The 26,856-nt window shown below is 40.9% G+C and overlaps 1 protein-coding gene across 1 annotated transcript in view; it reads right to left on the minus strand.

Moving 5' to 3' along the window:
- The window catches only part of Exoc2 (exocyst complex component 2), a 166,049-nt gene that overhangs the window by 20,472 nt on the left and 118,721 nt on the right, over positions 1 to 26,856 (minus strand). Inside the window, exon 23 of the mRNA XM_055619046.1 lies at positions 21,137 to 21,278. Coding sequence (XP_055475021.1) covers positions 21,137 to 21,278 — 142 coding nt within the window. The remainder of the gene's footprint in view (positions 1 to 21,136; positions 21,279 to 26,856) is intronic.

Raw genomic sequence — 26,856 nt, forward strand, 5'->3', positions numbered from 1 at the left:
TTACAGACAACTTACTCAAGGCACTCTGCCTAATGTTGTTTTGAAACCCGGCACTCCCCACTAGTACTTCAAGAAAGCGAATTGGAAAGTCTGGAGACAACCTACTTTATACACCACATTTCCTGTTTTTAACCCCTGTGCCCTAAATCAGTTAGCACTCCTGGTCTACTGACAAAAATAGATCGAAAAATACTATAAATATCCCACAATGTACTTTTTAAAATTGTCAAACTGAAACAATACATGAAAGAAACCTGGGGTATTTTTTTTTCAAGTAAATTATCTATTCAATTATACTCCAAAGACACAGAGATTACTGCCTGTTCTTTGATTTTAAAAAAGGTAGTCAGAAACTACATCAATATTGGCACCACAGACCAAAGAGCCTAAATATCACATAATCCAATTTTGTTAGAATAGAGAAAGCAAGTTTCTGCTGAAGTATGGGTCTTCCTGTCTTAGTGCATATCCCCATACTGTTTATTTAAATGTGTTTAAATGTGTGCCCAAGGGCAAGGTGGCCTTCCTGTGTGAATAACTTCTGCCTCTTCAGTGTTCTGTTTTCTCTTCCAGGAAATTTTCCTTGTATTGATATGCTCTCCTACCGACCACTACAGCGGGTCTCATAGGAAAAGCCAACCCTTTAGAAAACAGAAAGTATTATCTGCAATGAAAATGCTAACGAGTCCATGGTTTATTTTTATATTTACACACACATATATAATTTAATGGAGCTTAGCATCAATAAACTGTATAGAAAAACAGCTTTCAAGACTTAAAAACAGGCAAGGAGAGCACAAGCCCCTACCCTCTTTACAGAAGTTTACTTGATGTATTAAAGGAACTCACACTAATGTAACATGTTACAGGATACTCTGTTCAATTAACATACAATGTCTTTCCATTCTTCATAAATCTGATGTGCTGAATTCAGATTTAAAAGGAGACAGAATTAATATGAATAGACAAATTAAGACTCCCTTGTTTCAACTAGGCTTTACACACAGGCACCCGTGCACGCGCACACACACACACACACACACACACACACACACACACACACACACACGCAGACACCCTTGACAAGCTTTTCATTAGAAAGCAGCCGCAACTGGAAAAGCGAAAGTAACAAGAAAATAAGATTCATTCTCTACAAGCAAATGAATGGTTTTTATTCACTGTAAACCATTTCGGGCCATAATGTTGCATAAATAGGGACTGTCCAATTTTCAAAATCTCGAAGAGACCAGTTTAAGAAAGGACGACTTCAATAAAATTGGAAACCCTGATGCTTGGGACGGAAGCACTGCTGGGAAGCTGGCTAGTGAGCCGTGTCCTCTGGGATGAATGTGAACCCTGGGAAGCATGCCCACAGCCTGGCACCTGCATGCAGACGGCACAGGGCTGCTCGCACCCTCTGACAGGGCTTACGACAGCAGCGAGTAGCAAGGCTGCCCTAGGACTCGAATAGACTCTATAGCAGAGGAGGAACTGGGTACGGCCCTCATCCTCAACATCTAGTTCCACATGCTGATCGCTGATAAGGAGGAGCCCACTGTTGTAATTTTAGTCATTATAGCAAAGGAGAGATCTGGAAATTAAAAACTTTTAGTCATGTAAAAACTGAAAGTCAGTAGCTGTGAGTTACTCAAGTCTCATTTCCATGGTAAGAAATCCAGATAGAAATGTCTGTCTCTAAAGTCCTAATGTTTTTGCACAAGCCACTCATATGAGCAGAGTATTAAAGCCATGAAGTACTGGCTTTGCACCCTGGTGAACCCAATGGCAGAAGAGGCTGAGTGGAAAGGGCAGGATGGTGGATTTGAGTGTGTGCCTCCAGCTCCCCATGAGCTGTCTACCTGCCTGAAATTACTTGTAGAGCTGTGGTAACAGCTCTCAAAGATGGTTCTGAGGACAAGGCACATAGCCTAAGGGCAACAAGAGATTTTTCAAGATAGAAGAGGGGTCAGCTCATTTCATTCATAGGACTTTATTTCTGACTCATTATAATCCAATCTTCCTTCACATGGATGAATTCAAATGGCTATTTCACTCCAACCACTGAGCTGCTCTTTGTCCTCATATGAAGCTTGTTATGCTTGTTACTGTGCCAAATGCATCTTGCAAGTCCTGCAATAGCTCAATGCAGATTTTTAACGCCAAAGAGTGCAATGCCTTTACTCTTCCTGGTATCTTTGCCATTCCTAGCAGGGACTTGTTGTTGGCATCCCAAGCTGATTAAGACATCATATCTGCCACTAAAGAGACACAACCTAAGAAAGGTTTTTGAAATCTATAGAATTGTTCAAATCAAAGATAGACAAAATTTAACCCTCTTGATACACATATATTTACACCTAAAGCTATAGAACATAATCTAAATATAAAACATTTATTTTATAAGAATTTGTGTCATATGATATGGCCAGGACTGTTAACAGGGTCTAGTCACTGTGGTGGCTCTCGTCTAGATTTAGGAAGCTCCACTGTACCATAAATTTCCATGATCACAGATATAGGCAGATATAGCAGTCTTTTCCCAGGGAGAACAGGAGTTTAGTCAACAGCAGCACAATAGACAGTTTCATACTTACACAGTATGAAAAGTGTTCCAGAGTCAGTTAATACCTGTTCCAGAGTTGAAATTGTCTGAAAGTCTGATTCTAAGTCCAATTTATTTTGCTGCCTAGATTTAGTGACTTTCATAATGGAGAAACTGTCACACTAAGAAAGATGTACATGTATTTGAAAGAGGTGTTAGGGTCTTTCAAATGAGTTTCTCCTTGTGTCTTAAAGTAAAGTAGCACTACTACATCTGAGTTTTTACATTCTCACATGCATACACAATACACAGTCCCATATGCACTGGCAGGATAAGGGTGGCAAATAAGACTTGAGCAGACTACAGCAGCCCTTGCCCATCTGCAGAGGCATAACGTTCCTGACACCTGCCTCTGTGAACACATACTTTATACACATGAGCGAACACACACATGCTGATCTGTGGTGGGTGTCGCTGCACACACACATGCTGATCTGGAGGACATGGTCACTGCACACCTGCGCACATGCACACAGGCTGATCTGTAGTGGCTGTCACCGTTCACATGTGTGCTGAGCTATAGTACATGATCACTGCACATGCTATTCTGTAGTATGTGTGGCCAGTTATCTAGTGAGCAGTTGGGCAGCAGAGCTGCAGTCCCTCTGTTCAATATACTTTCTGGGCTGCTCCCCGTGGGCTCCAAGCAGCACTGCCTCTAATGAAAACAGAACACGAATTGCCAGATCTTCTTTTTTTAGTATACCCATTTCCCAGTATAATATAAAAACATAAGGCATAGCATCAAGCAACAAAGAGAAATAAAAGCTCAAGAATGCAAACCATTTTTCTTTAACACTACCCAAGAGCAGAGGACAAGATATTATTTTTTCATCTCCATCATATTTAAAGTTTGTGAAGACAGTTTCTTTAATTTTATAAAACCTATTATTAAAGCTCTTTAACACACAAACTCGCTAACGTGAGATGCATTCTACAGGAAATTCCTAAAAGTCATTGTCACCATAATCACATGCTGTCGAAGCATTTGCAACCAGAAATGACAGCAACTTTAAAGAGCAAGCATGGGTTTTCAAGTATATCATATTTATGAATTTACTGTGATTGTCACTCAAAAATTCTGATTATTAGTATGTGGTATTATTGAAAATTGAAGTCAATTGATCAAAAAAAAGAGGGTACACCCTGAGTACTCTGTACAATAGACATACTAACATTCTTTAACTTGCTCTGATAGACACAAACTGCTTCATTTTGTTCCAAATATACTTAAAACATAGCCACTTGCTGAGTTTTTCATTTCAAGTGTCTTTTTTTTTTTTTTTACTGCTTACACAATGCAGTGTTCACACAAATTTTAAAAAGCAACTTGTGTATCTACTTTTTGTGTGTGTATGTGTGTGTGGTCATTGAGTGTGGAGATCAAATGACAACTTGTAGGAGTGGTTCTCTTCCTCTGCCACTTGGGTCTGGGGACTGAACTCAGGTTGTCAGGCTAAGCTGTCTTCCTGCCCCTCAGGCACACTAATAAGCTTGCTGATAATGGTATATTTTTTGTGGTATTTATTTTTTTTTACGTAGTTACTTTTTTATTTTTTAATATTAGTTAGTTAACTTTGTATCCCTGCTGTATCCCACTTCTTCTTTCCCTCCCAATCCCACCCTCCCTCCCTCATCTCCTCCCTGCCCCTTTCCAAATCCACTGATATGGGAGGACCTCCTCCCCTTTCATCTGACCCTGATTTTATCAGGTATCTTCAGGAGTAGCTGCAAAATCCTCCTATGTGGCCTAGCAGGGCTGCTCCTCCCTCGGGGGAAGGGGGAGGTCAAAGAGCCCATCATTGAATTCATGTCAGAAACAGGCCCTGTTCCCCTTATTAGAATACCCACTTAGATACTGAGCTACCATGGGCTACATCTGAGCAGAGGTTCTAGGTTATATCCATACATGGTCCTTGGTTGGAAAAACAGTCTCATAAAAGACCCCTGGGCCCAGATATATTTGGTCCTTGTGGAGCTCCTGTCCTCTCCAGATCATATTAACTCTCCCTTCTTTCTTATGATTCTCTGCACTCTGCTGAAGGTTTGGTTATGAGTCTTAATATCTGCTTTGATACACTGCTAGGTAAAGTCTTTCAGAGGCCCTCTTTGATCTGGTGCTTTCTCAGACAATTAGGAATAGTGATTCCTCAAGATCCAGCTAAACCACTCCTAGGCATATATCCAAAAGATGCTCAAGTACATAATGAGGACATTTGCTCAACCATGTTTGTAGCAGCTTTATTCGTAATAGCCAGAACCTGGAAACAACTCAGATGTCCCTCAGTTGAGGAATGGATACAGAAACTGTGGTGCTTTTACACAATGGAATACTACTCAGCAATTTAAAATGAGGAAATCGTGAAATTTGCAGGAAAATGGTGGGACCTAGAAACGATCATCCTGAGTGAGGTATCCCAAAAGCAGAAAGACACACATGATATATACTCACTTATATAGACCTATAAGATAGGATAAACATACCAAAATCTATACACCTAAAGAAGATAAACAAGAAAGAGGACCCAGGGTAAGATGATCAACCCTCACTTAGAAAGACAAATGGGATGGACATTGGAAGTAGGAGAAAACAAGTAACAGGATAATGGTATTTTTGGAGAAGCCAAAATTCCAGGTCTATCCAGCCCAGGCAACTCTGGCTTAGAAAACATTTCAATACAAAAGAAGGGGAATCCACGGTCTTTCTGCCCACCTCAGACCTCTAACTTTTTCCTTTATGGATTCTTAGGAAATGTTGGAGACCCAGAAGTTGGCACCCTAGTGTTCAGGATAAGCAGTAACCATGATGGCTGATTACCGTGCTGTGAAGGTGCCTTCTGCTGTTTAGCTGGAGAGAACAGAAGAAAACTCTTAGTGATTACTTCACACAAAGCACCGTTAGCTGTGGTGCTAACGGACACACACAGCAGGGGCAATCCTAACTCGAGCAGGGACTGTTCCATGGAGGACACAGACAGTGAGGACGCTCTAAGCTTAGTGGGGACAGTTCCATAGAGGAGTCACAGGGAGGGAAATTCTAACTTCAGTAGGGACTGCTCTTTGGTTTAACACTCTTTAAAAAAAATCCTATCAGCTGCTCACTTTCACTAAGAGGACTAAGTATATGGGTCTCTCCATCCAAGCACAGGCCATGCACAGATAAGCAGCTAATGGTTTACAAGAGCTCCGTCCCCTGAGATTTGTACCTCAGGGCTCTCAGGAAGCTGACCCTGGAGAAAAGCTTTAGGAGAGGTCCTGTGCCAGACCCTCGGGGTCCCAGATTCTGGACAGGTGGTACAGAAAGGGCAGCGAGATGCAGAGGAGACAGGGAGGGTTTAAATGAATCTTTAAAGGTGTTTTAAAGGGGAAGTGACAGGAACCAATAATTTTACCTTACCTAAGAAACAACAACAACAACAAAAAGATAAGCAATGGAAGCTCCATCCTGAATTAGTCATCCTCAAAAGGGATCATGGGGAGGGGCAGCTTTAGAGAGGAAGATAACAGTTACTACAAAGAATGAAATTTGGCTGGGGAGGTGGGAGGGGGACAATATGGGGGGAGAGAGGACAGATAAATAGTATCAAGAATATTTAAAAATAAATAGGGCATCATATTGTTTTAAAAAGACATATAATGTAAATGCACATGCACACACATACACACATATGAATTTATGCCACCTGGGATGATAGTGCTCTCTCCAAGAGCTATAGACTCATAAAAAAAAAAAAATCCTCCCTTTAAAGTTGCTACTTAAAGTGCACAGACAAAGATGGAGCAAAGAGTGAAGGAATGGCCAACTAAAGACTGGCCCTGAGACCCATCCCATGGGAGAGAAGGAATCCCTGATACTGTTAATATCACTCTGCTATGCCTGCAGACAAGAGCCTTTGAGAGCCAGAAACAGATGGGAACAGATGTGAAGAACCACAGCCAAACATGAGACAGATCTTGGGGAGTCCTATGAAAGAGCTGGGGAAATGACTGAGGGGACTGGAAGAACCAAGGACTCCACAAGAAGACCTACAGAATCAACTAACTTGAGCCCATGGGGGCTTACAGAGACTGAACCACAAACCAAAGAGCATGCATGGACTGGTCCTAGGCCCCCTGTGCATATGCAGCAGATGTGTGTACTGGTCTTTATGTGGATCCCCCAGCAACTACAGTGGGGACCCTCTCTGACTTTGATTCCTCCCTTTGGATCCCATTCCTCTAACCAGCCTCAGTGGGAGAGGATACATCTAGTTCTTCAGCGACTAAATGTGCCAGGGCGGGTTGGTACCAATGGGGGACCTCCCTATTCTCTGAGGAGAAGAGGGGAGAATGGGGGAAGGGGAATGCAAGGGGGAGTGGGAGGAGAGGAAGGGGGCTACTATCAGGATGTAAAGTGAATAGATAAATTAAAAAAAAAACTCACAAACCAGAAAGCACAAGAAGTTTTGGGGGAAACACAATGAGTCTAAGAGGAGTCTCAGGGGGAGATGAGGGTAAATATCACCAAAATACATTATATGCATGTGTGAAATTCTTAAGGAATAAATGAAAAATATATTAAACACACACACACACACACACACACACACACACACACACACACACACAGCTCTTGTCAGGGGAATTAAAGAAACTCCTAAAACAATATAGGCTATGGCTGTAGCCCTTGGTTGATTCCCAGAAGTTGAAAGTAAAATCCTATTCATTGGTAAGCCACCCACATTTCAAACACAGGACTTGGAGAAACTGAGGTAAAACTAACCTGATAGCCTTCTCCCTGAAGACTCAGAAGTATCAGAAGGTGCTATGCAAGCTGCCAAGGGAGAAAAGTAACCAATAGCCCTACTCAGTGGTTAAGCCTACAAACTACAATGACCAGCACAGTAAACTATCTCTAATCACAAAATGGAAGTGCTTTTGTCTTGGGTGTAACCAACAGCTGTCTAACTACACCTAACATGTGCTCAACAGGAGAAAAATCATGCTTGGTACTGTAAACCTAGCCAACTATCAGTGGCTGGAGGGGACTTGGATTCTACAAGAGAACCTGCCAATTTCCTAAACCAATACAATTTCTAACTGCTTTCTAAATACTTATACCCCCCAGGTAAGGACAGCACACACAAACACACACACACACACACACACACACACACACACACACACACACACACCTCTTTTTTCAACAGATGGAGACACAGAGATCCACAATTAGTCAAAACACAAAGAGTGAGACCCAGCCCCAATTGACAGACCTATAATGCAACCCCTATACCTAAGGCTTAGGGCACATCACAGAAGTGGGGTTGGAAAGATTGTAAGAAGCAGAGGATTAAGATGCTTGATGCTAGACAGTATCTTTTAGACATGTCAAGGAGGCTATATCCATGAAATCTCAACAACGTGATTGCCTAAACACAGCTTCATAATGATGATACAGATGACACAACAACATGAATGGGGGAATCTCACAAGACCCCAGATGAAGAGCTACAGGACATTAACAGCTGATGGGAGAGGGAGAGTCAAGTTTTCTCCATGGTTGAGCCCCCTGAAACATTACCCAGACCCAAGCAGTCAGCCCTAAACACAATTGCACATGAACAGCACTAAATGGAGTATATATTAAATAATAATTAAAGAAGAGGTCATGATCTTGAAAAGGAAGTGGTAGAGACACAAGAGGAATTGGAGGAGCAGGGGGAGGGGTAGAAATGATGTGAATACACATGTAGAAAATTCTCAAAAAAAAATGTTTTAAATAAAATCAAACTGTCTTTTAGTTCTAACCACACAAAAAGCATCTGAACAATGCTGCTTTTGATCAAACCAAAAACAAACATATAATGGATAGAAATATAAAAGGAGAGGCTACTTGAAGTACAGATTTTTTCAACTCAGCTCTCGGAATTATTTTAATTACTCAAAATCAGTAGCTAAGACCTATAATCCATTTTACCCTACACCTCTGGAACACAAAGAAAAAGAAATTTAAAAGCAACCAAACCCTACAAAGGCACGATTTGAAATGTGGGTGGTAGAAATGAATGAAGAAAAGGCTTATCTTCACATCTTGTCTCCTCAGCATCCCCTGTTGATCTGCCATCTTTCATGCTCAGTAAATTACCTACTGCACAAGCACTAGGACCCATGGAAAAAAGCTGAAGGGGGCAGCACACTCCTACACCCCCAGCATTAGGGAAACACAAACAGGTGGATCCCTGAAGCTCCTTGGACAGCCAGCCTAGTAAAAGCAATGGGTTTCAGGTTCTGGGAGAGATCCTGTGGCAGAAAAATAAAGGTTGAAAGGAATCAAGAAAAGCTGTCTGACTCCCCCAGCATGGACGGGTGTACATATCCACACTCACAAGCACATCTCACCACCACCTCTAACGTGTAGTACCGTGGTTGCAAAATTTCCACGTTACACAATACTTCTAAAGGCCACCAGCGGCGTTTAAGCTGACTGCAGTCACTCAAATCTCAGTGTGTTTGCTGGGAAGAATCACCCTGATCCCAGGGAGGGCAGAGCTAGCAACAATAATTTCCATTACACAGTAATTTTCCATTAAAAATGTCCCTCCTTCATGCACATATGTACACACACACACACACACACACACACACACACACACACACACACACGTGGCCTTTAGTACCTGAGCAGAGCACAAAAAGACCTCTGGGTTTCTTTTTCAGATGACTTGTCTGTCCTACTAGTGGCACTGATCACTTAGATCCTAGGAAATAAGGGTTACACTACGAAGGCACCTTTGATGGTGACTTAAAGCCTGTAAGTGATCCAAATTTAACATTTGGAACCCATCTGGACTTTGGCTTTCTGCTGTGATATGTGTTATAAATCACAGCACTGATCCCTTTCCCAGTTCAACTTAAGGACATGGACCTGCTATGTCACAGGGTGTACCCACCCATCCAAATCTCACAGCAACCCTCAAGTGTCATCAACCCTCTGTAAAGATGGTATTCTGAGCCTAGTGACTTTTATACCGAGAGTAAAGCCATATGCTTTACTTACTAGACTAGAATTCTGATTACTAAGTAAGGCTTTTGTTTTGAATAGGTGTCAGGGTGACAACATGGCAACTTCTAGGCTAAACATATGAAACCAACAAACTAAATTTTATTATTTGCTGTAAATCTTCAATGTTCTAAACATGGAGCTTGTGCTGCTGTTTGCAGACAGCTATCCATCTGAGCAATGGGTCTGCTCAGATGACAAAGGGCTCTTGGCAGAACACGTCTTCAGATGCCCTGTGAACACTTATAGCCAGAACTATTGAAGAGAAACAGTAAGCTCAGGTCTAGCACAACACAGTGTAACAGGTCACAAGCGAGCACTAAATAGAGACATGAGAAAGTATGCCCAACCAGGGTTCTGCAGGACCTCTTCTTTTTACTACTGCTTACTGCTGTACAAAAGGCTGTAAAGTGCAAAATTAATTTTGGAAAGAGCTTCTTAGACTTACAGCTACATAAACAAGATGGGGTAAAGTGAGGGGGGGAAATCCCTAACACTTTCCATAGTACTACAGAAGCTTAAGTTCCACAGGTTCAATAGATACAAAATGACTACAGAATATACATGTATACTTTTTCCAGTGCCTCACTACCTGGAAAAGACTACTGCAGAGAACAAGGACACACCCTCTCTCATTGGTCAGACAGGAATCGTGGTGCTCTGGAAGTGCTCAGCAGGTGCTAGCTTCAAAGAGAACCATGGTATCCTTGGAACGTAAGAGGCACTTGGTACTAACACTGCTTAGCCAACTGCAGAACAGGATTCTGGATGAGATTTACTGACACAGACCAGAGAAGCCTGGGCAAGATGAGGTGGGCAGACACTGTGGGGACAGAAAGAGAACTGAGAGGAAGAGTCCCTCATTTCACACCCTCCTGCCTTCCAGGGGCTGGTCCCTCTGGGACAAAGATGTCGCACCAAATGTGGCGCACAGAACTACACCAGAACACAAGATCGCAGCAGCACCTGCCTTCAAGACCACAAGTCCACTCCGGGGCTTGATGAGTAAATAAGTTCAGGGATAGTGTTAGTAAACAACAAGAACAACTACTATAATAAGATGACATTTATCAGGTATGTTCATAAGGAGTCCATAAAACTTTATAGCTAAAACTATCTTGTTGATGATCCTTGAAAAATGCTAGGAAACTTACCTGTTTGGAAATTGCTCAAGAAGGACACAATGTCCTGCCCTTTCCTATGAAGGAACCAAGTAGCTGATGGGGAAAATACTTTGTAACCCTTAATAACAAATAGCTTATCTGGGTGGAATGGAGGGAAACATTCTTGTCTCAGGTGGCTGTAACTCCAGAGTTAGGCTGCCGGACACTCCCTGTCACCCAGAAGTTCAACTGAGCCTGTGATTCTGCTCTTGACCATTGTCTCACTTACTGTAAGACTGAAGTCTACATCAACCAGAAGGGTGACTCTTAAAAGGAGTTTTTACTACAGAGAGAAGAAGGCTTAGAAGAAGGCTTAAAGCTACAGCAGAAGGCAGAGCTCCAGAAAGCAAGTGAAACTCTGGAGGGCCCAAGAGACAGTCTCCAAAAAAGGGAGAGTAACTCCCACATGCAAGGGGCCTCATGAAAGGGAAAGACCCATTGGGCTATTTTTCTAGGGGATTATTATAGGACTTAGGAGAGAAATTAGACTAAGCCTAAAATGACTTCTATTGAAATTAGCTAGTTTCTCTGGGCTAACTATACACCCAACTAATTAACGGCAGCCCTGCCCTGTTTATATTTACCTGGCTCAACCAGTGTATAAGCTGCTCATTCAGAAACTGAGGAGGGGGGAAGCCATCCGTCCTTCAGCCCTGCTCTGTTCATCTCTGACTTGCTTTACTAGCTGCTGTCCTTGACTGCCTGCCAGTCATTAGCCCTGGCCTGGCACTGCAGCGCTCAGCCTTGCAGGTGAGTTGCTGGTCTTAGAGGATGTTGGGTCTGCTGGCCATTAATTGGGACTGTGTTCCCTTTGTTCTCATATTTGTATCATTTGATCAGCTTGTAGTTTATCACAAGTCTTTTTTCTTTATTGTCAATGGGTAGTTAACTCTTATCATGGTTACAAGATGTGGCTGTAGTTTTTCTTGGTTACCTCATGTCTAACTCCTGTCCATGGGGTGGTCTTCCTTGACTAGGTGGGAAATAAATGTTCTAAGCCATTCTTACTAGCAGTTTACTCTACTATAAACTGTACTATTGGCTGCGTTAGAAGAAGAAACGCATAAAGAGATATGGCCCTTTGCTATGTTGCTTGTGGGGTGGGAGAGGTGGCGGTGCTGTGTAGGAGCCAGCCAGCATTAACCTGCTTTCCTCTGGCCTAGCCTAGCTTGGCTCTCTCCTACCTAGACATAAGGCCTCCTTGTTTACCTTTCTCCATGTTCCTGGTCCTGCTGTTGGAACCTTCACATCCCTTTTAATCTTAATGTCTGTTCGCACTGTATCAGGGGGCTGGAGCTGTAGTTGTGTGGTGGAAACTTGCCCCACATGCAGGCACTGGAGTTGACATCCAGAAGAAGGGAGGCAGGGAAAAGGAGGGGAGAGACATTTTCATATCTTAGTTATATTTTCTCAAGCACTAACAATGAGATTAAAGCAACAAAGAACAAAAGAGCAGCAGGTGAGGCAGCTCAGTGGGGAAGAGGACTTGCTCATGACCTACACTCAAGACACAGTGTCCAAGTAGAAAAACTGGATGCAGTGCTACTCATCTGTGATCCTAGCACTCTTCGAGTGAGATGGGAGGCAGAGACAGGAGAAACTTCTGGAAGCTACTGGGCCAGATAGCCTGGAGTATGCAGTGTGGCAGAAATACGTGAGACCCTCCCTTAAAAAACCAAGTTGGAAGAAGGGGACCTATTTCTGAAAGCCTGCTGACTTCCACATGCGTGTCAGGGCATGCACACTCTCCACTCATATGCACACAGACTAAAACAGAAAGAGACATATCTTGGCACAAATTGGTAGTAAATCATTAGATGAAAGTTTACCATGAACCATTAAAAGGATGGTCCAAATAACACTGGAATTCAATTTTAAATCCTAACATCACAAACAGGAAGCATAACAACAACCTTGAGTACTATGGAGCTTCCGTTGTAAGTAAACTTACATGAAAACAGAATTTAACCTAACAGCCTTTTATTAATTTATGGGAAGCACAGAAGACAGATAACAGCATGGGGAAACAATCCTAAAACTCAGGATTTCAGAAAATCCACATAACAAAGAACCTAATTTATTCAACAAATAAACTAAAAAGGGAGACCCTACAGAGTTAAACAAAACTAACCAACCAACCAAACAAACAAAAACAAGGGATACATCAACTAAAGCAGTGCAGAGACCTGGGGACCCTGAGCAAACTTTCTGGGCAATAAGCATTTAGAGTTTGAACAATGACAAGATATTTGTGAAAATAAGGAATTACCATTAATTTTCTTTCAAGTCTTATAATGGTATTATGATCAGTTATGCTTCTTCAGGAAAAATTAGTCATGTGATTTACATAAAGATGACATGACCTAATATCTGGGATTTACTTCAAAATAATAGGTCCTAGAAGCAGTCCAGGAGTACAGACAGAACACACAAAGCCAGAACTGATAACTGCAGAGCTGGCCAACAGGTCAATCATGGTTTGTTATTCTGTTCTATTCTGATAAGTGTTTGAAATTTTCTATAATAAAACTTAAAAAATAAGTTAGGTTTGCACAATAGGCTATTAGCTTACCCTGATGCCAAGCAGCATACTTTACAGCTATCAATTTAATACATAATAAATACTTCAGCAGATAAGACATGCAAAAAAGAAATATGCAAGCCACAGTCCATCTCAAGGTTAATCAATTTCACATTGAAGATGAGTAAGGCCAAAATTAAGCTTTATTGAAAAATGCTTGGCAGACAAAGAAATTATAACCAAATGTTCAAAGCATTGTACAAATGGTTTTATGGCATTGACTATAATATATTAAACTGTTTGTAAAAAGGAGACAAGGAGGTCTGAAAAACAAAGTGAGCTTACATAATGAAACTATGACTTTGAAAGATGAACAATCATGCTTATCTGCCTGCAGAAAATGGAAATTGCTTTTCTGCTTTTGAGCAGATCAAATATAGGACCAGAATGTCCTCACAAAACTTCTCAAGTGAAATAAAGAATAGTCCTAGGAGTTATGAAAACTTTCCTTCAGAGTTCAAGGCAGAAAAGGATGAAGGACCAGAGCATGTCTTCAGGGGTAAGGTCCACTTAGCTGGCATGTTTTCGTCTAAAACAGCACTCACATTGAGTTGAGCTGCTCACAGTAGGAGTCCAGGACCCAGAACCTCACTGTCCTACATCCAGAGAAAAAAGAGTTTTGAAAGTGCCTAAGCATACAGCATATGATCTATAAGGCTCAGAGAATTATGAGAAAGTCTCTAGACAAGCAGTACTACCTTTAAGAGACCCTTAGTGCTAAGTGCATATTAAATACTCTTATCCTTCTGCATGACTCTTATTTTTGCAACTGCTTTGTTATTTAATCAACACATTTCCTTTCTTTGACATTCACTGAATAAGAATAGTTGACTCAATCTGGCATTCTGTTGAAAATATATATTCATTTAAAAACTAAACTAAACTGTATTTTAGTTGCTGTTTATTTTCACATTATACCTTGCTGGAGGAACCTTTGTCAGGGTGTTTCTCGTGAATGAACCTACTAATTGCTGAAAGAGTCTGTCAGAGAATGCATGCTATGAGTTGGATCATATGAAGGGTAGACACTGCACAGGATTAAACAAATCCAGGCAGGGCAAAGAGCCAGGGGAACACTAGGAGAGAACTCTGGACCAGGTTCAAGCCAGTGAAGGTACATGCTGTGTCTATCTAAAGCCTCAGATGCAGCTGGTAAAGTGTTGGGAAGTCCAGTGTAGACAGACTATGTGCAAGGACCTCTGGGAAACAATGCCATGGACTGGGACTGGCAATAGCTGCACAGTTGGGTGTTAGTTACAAGAATAGCTTATATTAAGCAATGAGACTGAAGAGGGACACAGGGTCAGCTCAAGATCAGTGCTGAAACTGTGTATGTCCCTGAGACAAGGGAAACCCCTGGAAACCTCCAAATATCTCAGGCTATTGCCAAAGCTATTGGTTGCTCTCCATAAACTGACAGCTATTGCTGATAACACTTCCATATCTCACTGAACACAGGGAAGTCAAGCTGGTGTCTAACTACAGCCCTCACTCCTCCTGACGAGTGTTACAGATGGACGGGTGTACAATACCAGAGGAAAAGGTAAACACCTACCAGCTACAAACCCTTCAAGCTACAATGGTGACTGTCACTGTGATATGCTGATGCAACAATGGCACAAATATGGGGCTACCAACCACTCTCGACTGGATTTAAGGCCCACTCCACGAGATGGAATCATGTCGGACATTACTCAGGTAGCCAAGAACCTGACACTGGAAAGACAATGGGCACAGGGGAAAAACCAAATACTACTGTTCTGCTAAAGGAACAAGGCAATAAGATGATTCCTAACGACATTCTGCTATATTCATAAATCAGTGCCTTGCTCAGCCATCATCAGAAAAGCTTCCTCTTGCAGTAGATGGGAATAAACACAGAGACCCACAACTGGACAATGTGCAGAGAATAGGAGTTTTTGGAACACTCAGTCCTAAATGGGATATTGTAATCAATCCTCTCCCTTCAGGACTCAGGGAGCTTTATGAAAGAGGAGAAGGAAAGGTTGTTGGAAACAGAGGGGATGGGTGATTCCTAGGAAACAGTGTCTTCCAGACACCACAGGACTGATGCACATATGAACTGACTGTGGCAGCGTGCCCAGTGCCTAGACAGGTTCAAGCCAGGCTGCGTCCCAGTGCTAAGAAGGGGAAGTGAACGTGTGATCCCACCCTTATCCCACTGTCTCCAATTAACATCAGCTTGCAAAGGAAGCAAGGCCTGAGAATAGGTAGAGTGAGTGTGGGGACAGCCTCTCCACAGGCTAGAGGGAGGGAGGAAGGGAGAGAGAGGGGGCACACACAGGTGGCAACAGAGGGAACTGACTGTTGGAATCCATTGCCTAAAAAACCAGGAGGTATTTAGGGAGAAAAACTTCAAAGGTCATTTATAGTTTACCAGTCATCCTTACAACTGATTCTTTTGAAGTGTTAGCAGAAGTATTTTACTTGTATGGGAATTAATACTAAAACATTTAGTTGAATTAAATGGGGTAGCACAATTTTACTTGTTGACATCAATCATGCCTTTCTTTTTCTGTATATCCAGAGATGATATGAGTCACCCACTCATTATGCTTACTGGCTGCAATGAATACAGCAATGCACTATACCCGTGATTATAAATAATGTTAACTCACATGAACATCATTTGGAAAGGTCAATGGAGGACTGCCTTATAAAGGATCTTGAGTAGTTAGCCTCTTCTCTGACATCCTTCCCTGGTATGAGGATACAGGCTTTGCCCTCTCTGAAGGATGCAGCCACAGTACCTCTGAATCACCACACCTTGATCTTACACTCCCAACCTCATTCTTTATGAACTACCTGGTTGGAGACATTTCCTCATAGCAGTACAGAGGAATGAGAGTACAGAGGAGAAGGCAGAAAGCCACGAACATTTACTTTAATGAATGTTAGGGAGCAACAGCAAGGTTGTCTTTTGTGTTCAAGCTTTTAAAAATCAAATGAAAAATCCAACTTTTCCTTATCCTCATTCTCCTAGCATCTTTTTTATTTTCTAGAAATTCTACGTGGAGCCTGAGTTCCAAAAGATTGATTCATGTTACAAGATATAATACACGGCAACTGAACAGGCTATGTCTCTCACACAGCTCAGTGAAAATATGTCAGCTAGACCCTGAGGGCAAAGATATGAATACAGAGCCGAAGTTGCTCTGGGGGAAGCAGACACAAACAGGGAAGAGCTGTGTACTTACTGTGCACGAGTGGTGTACATATATTCCGTGTGCGACTTATGAGTCACCCGGCAGCAGACGGCCTAATCATGAGTCAGGCCACTATGGGATGCATCTGACCCAGCTTGAGGAGTTGGAATCATGTTGCTCTAGACCACAGACATCACCTACTCAATATTTTCACTGAGGTATGACTCCAGAGTAGTACTAGACATTGCATGTCATAATACCTGTGAATTTTTCCATCCTCATCAGAAATCTACATATCACTACTAATATAAAGCACTTGAATTAAAAATAAGTTATGTACTTTACTTGAATAAAATGGTTAAATTTAAATTTATTTATTAAATACTTTAAAGAATGTTAATAAACTTAAATTTATATGTGTTACAAATTTAAAAACAGCTAAAAACAGAAAATATTTAAAGAAAGCTTTTCAATATGCTTCAATGACCTTGCATGTGCATTTGACAATGAAAGACCAGCACTATTTTCAATTTTGCTAAAATTCATAAAATTTAAATACTCAAGAAGTTCCTCATAGTCACAGATATTAGAACAACTAAAATCTTAAGAACAGTCAGTTATGTGATGCAGAACCAGCAAGAACAATCTCTGTGGCATACACATCAATAAAAAAGATATAAGTATCTGTCAGGTTAGAAAAAACATAGCTATGATTTTAACAGAAATTTCTTCTTAAATTATGAAGTTAATCACCTGGGTTTTAAAATTTACTGCATATAGTATTGGAAACACAATTTACTGTAACTCTTATAATTAGTAATTAGTTTCCTATGTGGTCTGTACAATTCACTTTCTGTAGATGGAAACTCTAAAACTACTATTAAGATTGTTAACCAAAATATTTTAGAATGGTTATATCAATTTTGACTGAGGGCAAACCTCCCCCAATGCCCTCAATTACCCAATCAATAAATGGACAATGAATAGAAATTCTCAAAGCAAGCACAAATATCCAACAAACACATGGAAACATATTCAAGATGATAAGCTATTAGGGAAATGTAAATAAACACAATACTGAGAGTTCATTTCACCCCAGCCACAATCGCTATCAAGAAAACAGTATTAACAAATGTTAGAGAGGATTGGGAAGGGAGTTAAATTAGCTCAGGAATATAGAAATCAGGATGGAGGGAAAACTTAAAGTACTGCATCTAGCCAATCTACTCCTGGATACACATCTGAAGGAATCTAATTCTGCTGCACACACATGCCTGCACAGCCACATTTACTATGGAACTGTTTTTATACAACTCAAGGATCAGCCTGCATGACAATAAGAGAGACAAAGAAAGTAAAGTTTTTGTTGAAGATGCTTTCTTTTCCCAGGATGTTTTTCTGGCTTCTTTATAAAAAAGAAAAAACAAAAACCAAAACAAAACAAAAACAAAAACAGGGGTTCATAGGCATGTGGATTTATGTCTGGGTCTTCAGTTTGATTCTATTAATCAATGTGTCTGGTTTTGGGCTAATGGGTTTTATTATTATTGTACTGTGGTACTACCTGAGATCAGAGGTTGTGATAGCTCTGGAAGTTCTTTTATTGTTCAGGATTGCTTTAGTTATCCTGGGGTTTTTGGTTTTCCATATGAAGTTGAGTATTGTCCTTTCAAGGTCTTGGAACTGTGGTGGAATTTTGATGGGGACTGCACTGAATATGGAGATTGCTTTTGACAAGACAGCTGTTTTTTTTTTTTTTTTTTTTTTGTTTTTTTTTTTTTTTTTTTTTCTGTGTTAATCCTATGGCTCCATGAGCATGGGAGATCTTTCCATTGTCTGATATCTTCTTCAATTTCTTTCTTCAAAGACTTGAAGTTTTTGTCATACAAGTCTTTCACTCACCTGGTTAGTTACTCCAAGATATTTTATTTGTGGCTATTGTGAAGGATGTTGTTTCCCTGATTTCTTTTTCAGTCTATTCATCATTTGTATATAGGAGGAATTCTGTTTGTTTATTTTTTTTAAGTTAATTTTGTATCCAGTCATTTAATTGAAAGTATTTATCAGCTGTAGCAGCTCCCTAGTGGAATTTTTAGGGTAACTTATGTATACTATTATATCATCTAGAAATAATGATACTTTGACTTTTTTTCCTTTCCAATTTGTATTCCTTCGATTTCCTTTAGATGTCTTGCTACTACAGCTAAAACTTGAAGCACTACATTGAATAGATATGGAGAGAGTGAACCACCTTGTCTTGTTCCTGATTTTAGTGGAATTGCTTTGAATTTCTCTCCTTTAATTGATGCTGGCTATCGGTTTCCTGTATATTGCCTTTATTATGTTTAGGTATGTCCCTTGCATCCCTAATCTCTCCAGGGCTTTTATCATGAAGGGTGTTAGATTTCAGCATCTAGTGAGATGACTATGTGTTTGTTTTTTTTTTCCTTTCAGTTTGTTTACATGGTGGATTACATTTACTTATTTTTATATGTTGAATCATTCCTGTATCTCTGGGATAGAGCCTACTTGATCATGGCAGGTGACTTTTTTATATGTTCCTAAATTAGGTTTGCAAGTATTTTATTGAGTACTTTTGCATCTACATTCATAAGAACTATTGGTCTGTAATTCTCTTTCTTTGTTGAGTCTTTATGTGACTTAGGTTTCAGATGAGTGTGGCCTCATACAATGAATTGGGCAATGCTCCTTCTGTTTCTATGTTGTGGAATAATTTTAGAAGTACTGGCGTTAACTCCTCTTTGAAAGTCTGGTAGAATTATCTGCTAACATCATTTTTGGTTGGGAGACTTTTAATGACTGCTTAAATTTCAGTGGGGGTTATAGGTCTATTTAAATTATCTGATCTTGATTTAACTTTGGTAAGTGGTACCTATGAAGAAAATGATTCACTTCTTTCAGATTTTGAAATTTGGTGGAGTACAGGTTTTTAAAGTATGTCCTTATGAATCTCTGGATTTCCTTGGTGTCTGCCGCTATGTCCCTTTTTTCATTTTCAATTTTATTAATTTGGATATTCTCTTTCTGTCTTTTAGTTAGTTTCCATAACGATTTGTCTATTTTGATTTTCTCAAAGAACCAACTCTTTGTTTCATTGATTCTTTGTATTGTTCTCTTTGTTTCTATTTATTGATTTCAACACTCAGTATGATTATTTCTTGACAGCATGAAATTATCAAGCAAATGAATGGAGCTAGAAAACATCATCCTAAGTGAGGGAACCCGGACCCAGAAAGACAAACATAGTATGTACTCACTTATAAGTGTATATTAAATGTAAAGGATAATCAGGCTACAATCCAGAAAGGCTAAGGAGGACTTAAGGAGGGATGCGAGGATCTCCCTCGGAAGAGAAAATAGTATAGTTTTTTGTAGGTAGACTGGGGATGAGAAGGCAGGGAGAGGATAGGCACAGGAGGGGTGAGGTGTTGGGGGAGGAGTGGTGGAGAGAGAGAATACTGAAAGAGACAATTGGAATGGGGTCGAGATAGAAAAGCAGTACAACGGAAACTCCATGGAATCTATGAAGGTGACCCTAGCAAAGACTCCCACCAACGGGGGACAAGGTGCCTGAACCAGACATCAACCCAATCACAAAACCTTCAATCTACTAACTGGTCCTGCCTGAAGGGTGTGCTGAGACCAGAGCCTAGCAGAATCATCATCAGAGAAACCAGAGAGACTTTATCCAGCAACTGATGAGAGCAGATGCAGAAACCCACAGCCAAACATTAGGTGGAGCTCGCAGAGTCCAGCGGAGAAGGGGGAGGCGGGGAGAACTGGAAGAACCAGAGGGATCAAGGACTCCATAAGAACATAGCCCACAGAATCAACTGACCAGGACTCCTGGGGGGTAGCAGAGAACAATCAGGAAGCCTCTATGGATCTGATGTAGGCCACCTGCATATCTGTCATGGTTGTGTAGCTTGGTCTTCTTGTGGGATTCCTAACAGTGGCAGTGGGAGCTGTCTTTGACTCTTTTGCCTGCCTTTCCAAGGAAAAGGACCCTTTTCCTTCTACTGCATTGCCTTATCCAGCCTTGATATGAGGATATGTGTGTGGTCTTATTGTAGCTTGTTATGCCATGTCTGGTTGATGTCTCTGCGAGGCCTGCTCCTTTCTGAGGAGAAGCAGGGGTGTGTGTGTGTGTGTGTGTGTGTGTGTGTGTGTGTGTGTGTGTGTGTGTGTGTGTATGTGTGTATGTGTGTGTGTGTGTGTGTATGTGTGTGTGTGTGTGTGTGTGTGTGTATGTGTGTATGTGTGTGTGTGTGTGTATCTGTGGGAGAGGGAAAGTGAGGGGGGAAGACTGAAGGGAAGAAAGTAGGGAGAACTGCAATTAGGATGTAATTTATGAAAGAAAAATAAATTTTTGAAAAGGAATAGTATTTTAAAAATTATTTAAATCAATAACTAAAACTAACTAATGGCCCGGTCTTTGGTAAGAACAGGAAATAATGAATATAAACAAAAACAGTTTAACTACATCTTGGCAGACAGAAACCTATTTGTATCATCACCCTAGGTAGCATTTTGAGAAGCCAAGAATGCTTCTAAACTTACCTGTTGGAGTCAGACAGTCTTTCCAATCAAAATAGCCTGCATATATCCCAGGTTCCAAGGATCCAACAATAGGATCTGCTTTTACCTCAATGTAATTTTCAAAGAGTCGCTGGTCTAGTTCTTTCAGTGATGCCATGCTAACCTACAAGACAAAGAATGTAAAGATGCCAATTTAAGAGCAAAGAGAAAATTTAAAAATGCAAGTAAATATCCAAAATATTTTAAAGAGAAATTTTCTGTAAAGTTCAGGTTTCTGTCTTATCTGCCTTAGTAATAAAGAGAACTATTAGCATGGCTTTATTACACAGTGAGAAATAATTTCCATCTATGGACTGTAGATTATCCTACAGTCCTTTAATCTAGACTATAGGTTGTCTTATACTACTTTAGTTTTGGTAGGCAGACCGAACTGGTAGTATAAATACTAACCAGCCAGTGACCTACAATACAAAGGACACCAACTGCAGTGTTCCACATAAGTGACATCATTCAAAGGCATCCCATCATAGGCATCCTGTTAGGATGCCTATGGCTATCCTGGATTCCTCCAATCACAGGTCTGCATAACTGTGCTGTGTCTCAGAGCTGAGCACTTTGAGTGTGTCCTACAGTTACTCCATGGAGACACCAGGTTTTGCTCCCTCACGGTTTAAACAATACACCGCAGATGCTGCTAGAGTCCTGGTGTGAGTACTATGGAGACCCAGATCTAGGCACAGCTCAACACAGGGCAACTGTGACTCCTACTGGCAGTAGGGACAAAACAGATGGAAAGGCTGGCTTCAGCCTTAAGAAGTGGGTTTGGTCTCAATAGCACTCAAGTGACTAAGATGCCATTTGACAGGGCCAGTGTGCTGGCCCAGGGTACTCTGTAGCAGAGCCTCTGTAGCAGAGCACGGCCAATCTTCTTTCATACCAAATACTTGAGGGACACAGGCTCCTTGAACACCAGACCTGAACGTCAACATAACTGACAAGAAAGTGGAATGTTCATTTAAGGAGTGTAGCTACTGGAAACCTAAATACCCGCCAGGCAGTAATGAGAGCAACAGTATGAACAGAACATAATGAAAAGCCTTTAGAAGGGGATTAGAGCAGACCAGAGAACAAGATTTTATGGAGACAGAACATATAATTTCCAAAGACACAGAAATGGAAATCAAGCTCTCCTTCAGAGCACAAAGTAACATGTACAGAAATTTAAAGCTGAAGTTAGAAACAGGGAAGCAGGCCTAGTTCCAGGAGGCCTTATAACACAATCACAGAAATTCAAGTGGACATATATGAGCAATGAGAGAAGAGCCAAGAAGGAGACAAGCAGAAGAAAATTCGACTGAATCTGAGCCAGAGTTGGAGCTACAGCAGATTGGTGAGTCCAAGCTAGACTGATGATACCCTGCACACCCAGCAGGTGCATCTAATAAGAGTTACCAGTTTCTAAGTAAATATGGTGGGTGGGGGTGGGGAGGTTAAGACTCTTTCACTTTCACAGAAGAAAATCGTAAACCCTACAGAGAATAAAGGATCGGTATGAGTTCTGAAATAGCACCCCTAAACCTGAGATGACTGCACTAGTACCCACAGGAATAAAAGAACCCAACTTCAGAACCATGTCAGTCCCTAGCACATACATTTTTTGTGAGAAAGGGCACTAACCTGAAGTCAAATAAATCAGACTGGAAAGAATAACAGCTGAGGAAAATAGTGGTAGAAAATGAAATCCAAGTTCTTCCCGAACTGCTTCATGTCCAATACCTACAAACATAAACCTAACAGATTGGAACCACCCTAGAAATATGAAATAAACGTTCTAAATATGCATTCTTTTCAAAAGGTCGTTTTTGTTTGTTGTTCTATGTGTTTTGCCTGCATGTATGTATGTGTACCACTTATATGGAGGTGCCTGTGGAGGCCAGAGGAGGACATCAGATCTTTTGGAATCAGTGCTACAGATGGTTGTGAGCTGCCGTGTGGGTGATGGGAACCAACGCAGTGTCCTCTGCAGGAAAAGAAAGTGCTCTTAACCATGTTTCAGTTCCAAAGATTCTTTTAAGTGCTTTTAAAAGCGGATAGGGAGTACAGTTCAGTGGTAGAGCATGTGCTTAGCATACTAGAGGACTTAGATGATCCTTAGTAAGCCCTGCTCCACCCCACAAGAAATTCTTCAGAAAAAGAGGATGACAGTAAAAATGTAACACAGCCAAATCTATGGGAAGATAAGGCAGTGCATAAAGAAACTTTGAGCCATATATGTGTAAAAGAAGTTTACAAGAATGGCTTGTAATTGTTTTAAACTCTTTTAAGCAGCTAACAAAATAGAAAATTAAAGTTGAAGGGAAAAATTCAGTTTTTTTTAAGATGATACTAAAGAAAACCACTAATACCAAATGTAGCTTTCAAAGTATGTATGTACTTAAAAAAAAAAAAAACCAAACCAAAACAACAACAAACAACAAACCAAAAAACAGGATGCAGCTCAGTGGTAGAAACTTTCTTGGTATGTGCAAAGTCGTGGTTTGAAGGCCCTGGTACTGCAAAAAACGCTGGGGGATGGGAGAAGCGATTGGAAGGTGAGAAAAGGGAGAGGAAAGGTGATAAGGGAAAAGAAAGAAAGTGCCCACTTAAACAACCAACCATGCCAAAGAGCCAGGCCATAAAAAGACAGCTGTGGTGGCCCACACTGGGGAGGCAGAGACAGGCAGACACCTGGAGATTGGTAAGAGACTGTCTCAAAGACTCGAAGTGGACAGCTCATAAGGAATGACATGAGGCTGAACCCTGGCCTCTAATGCACACCTGCACATACACATATGTTGCTTCACACATATGAGTATCCATATACACATTCCTGCATACTTATCTAAACTATATTAAAAAATAAGCAATAACAGAAATGAAAGGGAATACTACGTAATAGCTTACACCAGCAAGCTAGAAAGAGGTTATTGACAGTTTTATTGCAGGAGTTCTGATAACACTGAGGAACTGGACAAACTCAAAAGCCAATAGAGCCCATTATTTTAAGCTTTGCACTTGCTGCTCCTGCAGAGGACCAGAGTTTAGTTCCCAGGATTTGCACTGGTTGGCTTACAACAAACCGCAGGAGATCTAATGCTTTCTTCAGGCCTCTGTGGGCACCTAACCCACACAACATACACTCATACAAACACTCACACATACATCAGTAAAATAAATCTTCAAAATTTAATATGGAACAAGAATCTAACCGACGGTAAGAGGTGTCACTAACAGTCATTAACAGAGACAGGTGTCATTAACAGAAAATCACAAACAGCAGATAAAGCAGCAAGCAAGTACATGGCAGTCTAAGGATTGACTACTGGCCTTGCCTCGCAGTGCATCTCAGCGACTTACTAAATCTGGGTGGTAAATACACCTAAACCCAAATGGTGCATTCATTTTCTGTGACTGGTTAATATCCTAATGCCCCAAGGATTAGGCTCTACTCCTTTGTTCCAGTCTCCTCCTTATTGGAATAACCGCATACCTTCATAGACTGACGTGGCCCCTCACAACCATCAGAAAGATACTAGGAAGAACTTTACTGCCAATTACCTCCTCCACTGGTGTTTGAAATCATTCCACAGTAAGTTAGTTGTTATCCCTTCCTTACAACTTCCCTCTCAAAACAAACAAACAAAAAAACCCAAGTTTCTAGAGATGAGGATTAACCAAAACATAATTCCAATGAACGGCAAGTTTCATCAAGATTAGACACAAGTGAATATAAAACGAATGAGAGAGCTAAAGAAATATCGGTAATTAGCACTGAGAATTAGTGATGAGGCCTCCTGAACAATGACAGCAGCTGAAATGCTGAGGGAACTAAAGTGAGGAGGCTTCATGGTTGCTGAGCTAATCAGAATGTATGGTTAGGTGCCATCCAGGGGTGAGAAGGAAGTGTCCTATGAATGAGAGGCCACGATCTGTGTCCCACTCTGGGGAACAGAGAGAAGAAGCCACGAGAACCTAGACATGGGCTGAGACATCTACATCTGCAATGGCTCAGAAGGTAAGAAGACATTGCCATGCTGAGACAGGTTGAAAGCAGGACATTCTACACAGACAGGGCAAATGTTCTACAACAGAGCCCAGGAAGCTGGTGCTGAATGGGTAGTTGAAAGAACAGATGAGTAGAAAAGACGAATATATCAACTGAAAGACAACATAATGCCCCCCCCCCCAAGACATTTAGGTTTTGTTCTTTAAGCAAGGAGTGGCTCAGTATATGGGCAAGAGGAAGAACCATACAGTCAGATTTGTTTCTGGGAACTCACTAGATACTTTGTGAAGGGTGAGTTGAATATAGAATTAAAAAAAACTAAGAGGTGAAATAATGCATCTGCAAAGCAGGTTCTTGAGACACCACAGGGTCAGACAAAGAAAAGCCCAGAATCTAGACAGGAACCACACTGAAAGGAATAGAAGATGGTCCAGAAGATCAGGGCTTAAGATGACAAGTGAGTAGCATAAACTGTCATGAGGGATGTAGTCAAGAACAATTCCCATTAGCAGAATAATAGATAAATGAGACAGGGATGTGACTCCGTTGGCAGGATGCTTACCTAGCATGCACTGGGTTCAGATAGCACCACTGCAAAAAACTGGTTATATTTATGTATGTTGTAATCCCAGCACTAGGGAGGTGAAGGCAGGAGGACCAGAAGGCTCAAGGTCATCCTCAACTACATATTGAGTTTGAAGCCAAACTAGAATATAGGACCTTGTTTCAAAAACAACAACAACAACAAGCACAAAAACAAATGAATAAACAAACGGTGGTAAATATATACAATAGATTACTATACTCCCTTATAGAAGTCTGTCATTTGCAATAACATGAGCAAAAATAGAAGACACTGTATTTAGTGAAATACGCCAGGCCCAGAATGACAAATATTGTAGGGACAATAGGTATCTTTGTAAAGTCAATTTCATAGCCACAAAGCATACACTAGTCCAGAAGCTACAGAGTGAGGGTATGAGGAAAGGAGAGAGTTGATGAAAGGCACAAAGTTTCAGGGAACTACTGCATGGAATATCTAACAATTAAATACTTCAACTTTCAAAATTACTTAAATAATACATTTTTAACGTCTTCACCACAAAACATGGTTAGTAAGAGGATAGAGATGCTAATTAACCCAACTAAATTTTTCAGTCACATATACACAGATCAAAACATCACACTGTAGTCTACAAATATCCAAAGCTGCAGGATCTCCATGACACGGGCAAGACATAAAAAAAAAAAAAAAAAAAAATCCTGGTGTCCAGTATTGATAGCATAGCAGAAACCAGACCAGTAACTCATTGCAACGAGTGTTTGCAAGTAAAGATGTATGGACAAAGAGTATACTGTGTGATACACAGTATGCACTACAGCTTCCAGGACAAAATGGCTTTTTGTTTTGTTTTTGCAGGGTGGCGGATTAAGGGAATGGGAGTTGTGAGACAAGGGCAGATACAAAGGAACACAGAGATGTAGTGAGAATTTCACGATTTTGGTTTCTTTAGGAAACACAGAAATGTTATAGGAATATGCTTTTGTTTTAATCCCAGGTGTGGGGATAAAAGGCTTCTTCACAGCAGCTGATTATGATTTGCCTCAAGCTCTAACAGGGGCATGGTTTTGCCAGCTGCAGACAGTTTCTGTGAGTGTATGACATTTGGAATTCTGGGGACTTTTCAGAGGACAT

Source organism: Psammomys obesus, unplaced genomic scaffold, assembly GCF_907164565.1.
Source record: "Psammomys obesus unplaced genomic scaffold, mPsaObe1.curated_primary_1811, whole genome shotgun sequence".
Taxonomy (NCBI): Eukaryota; Metazoa; Chordata; class Mammalia; order Rodentia; family Muridae; genus Psammomys; species Psammomys obesus.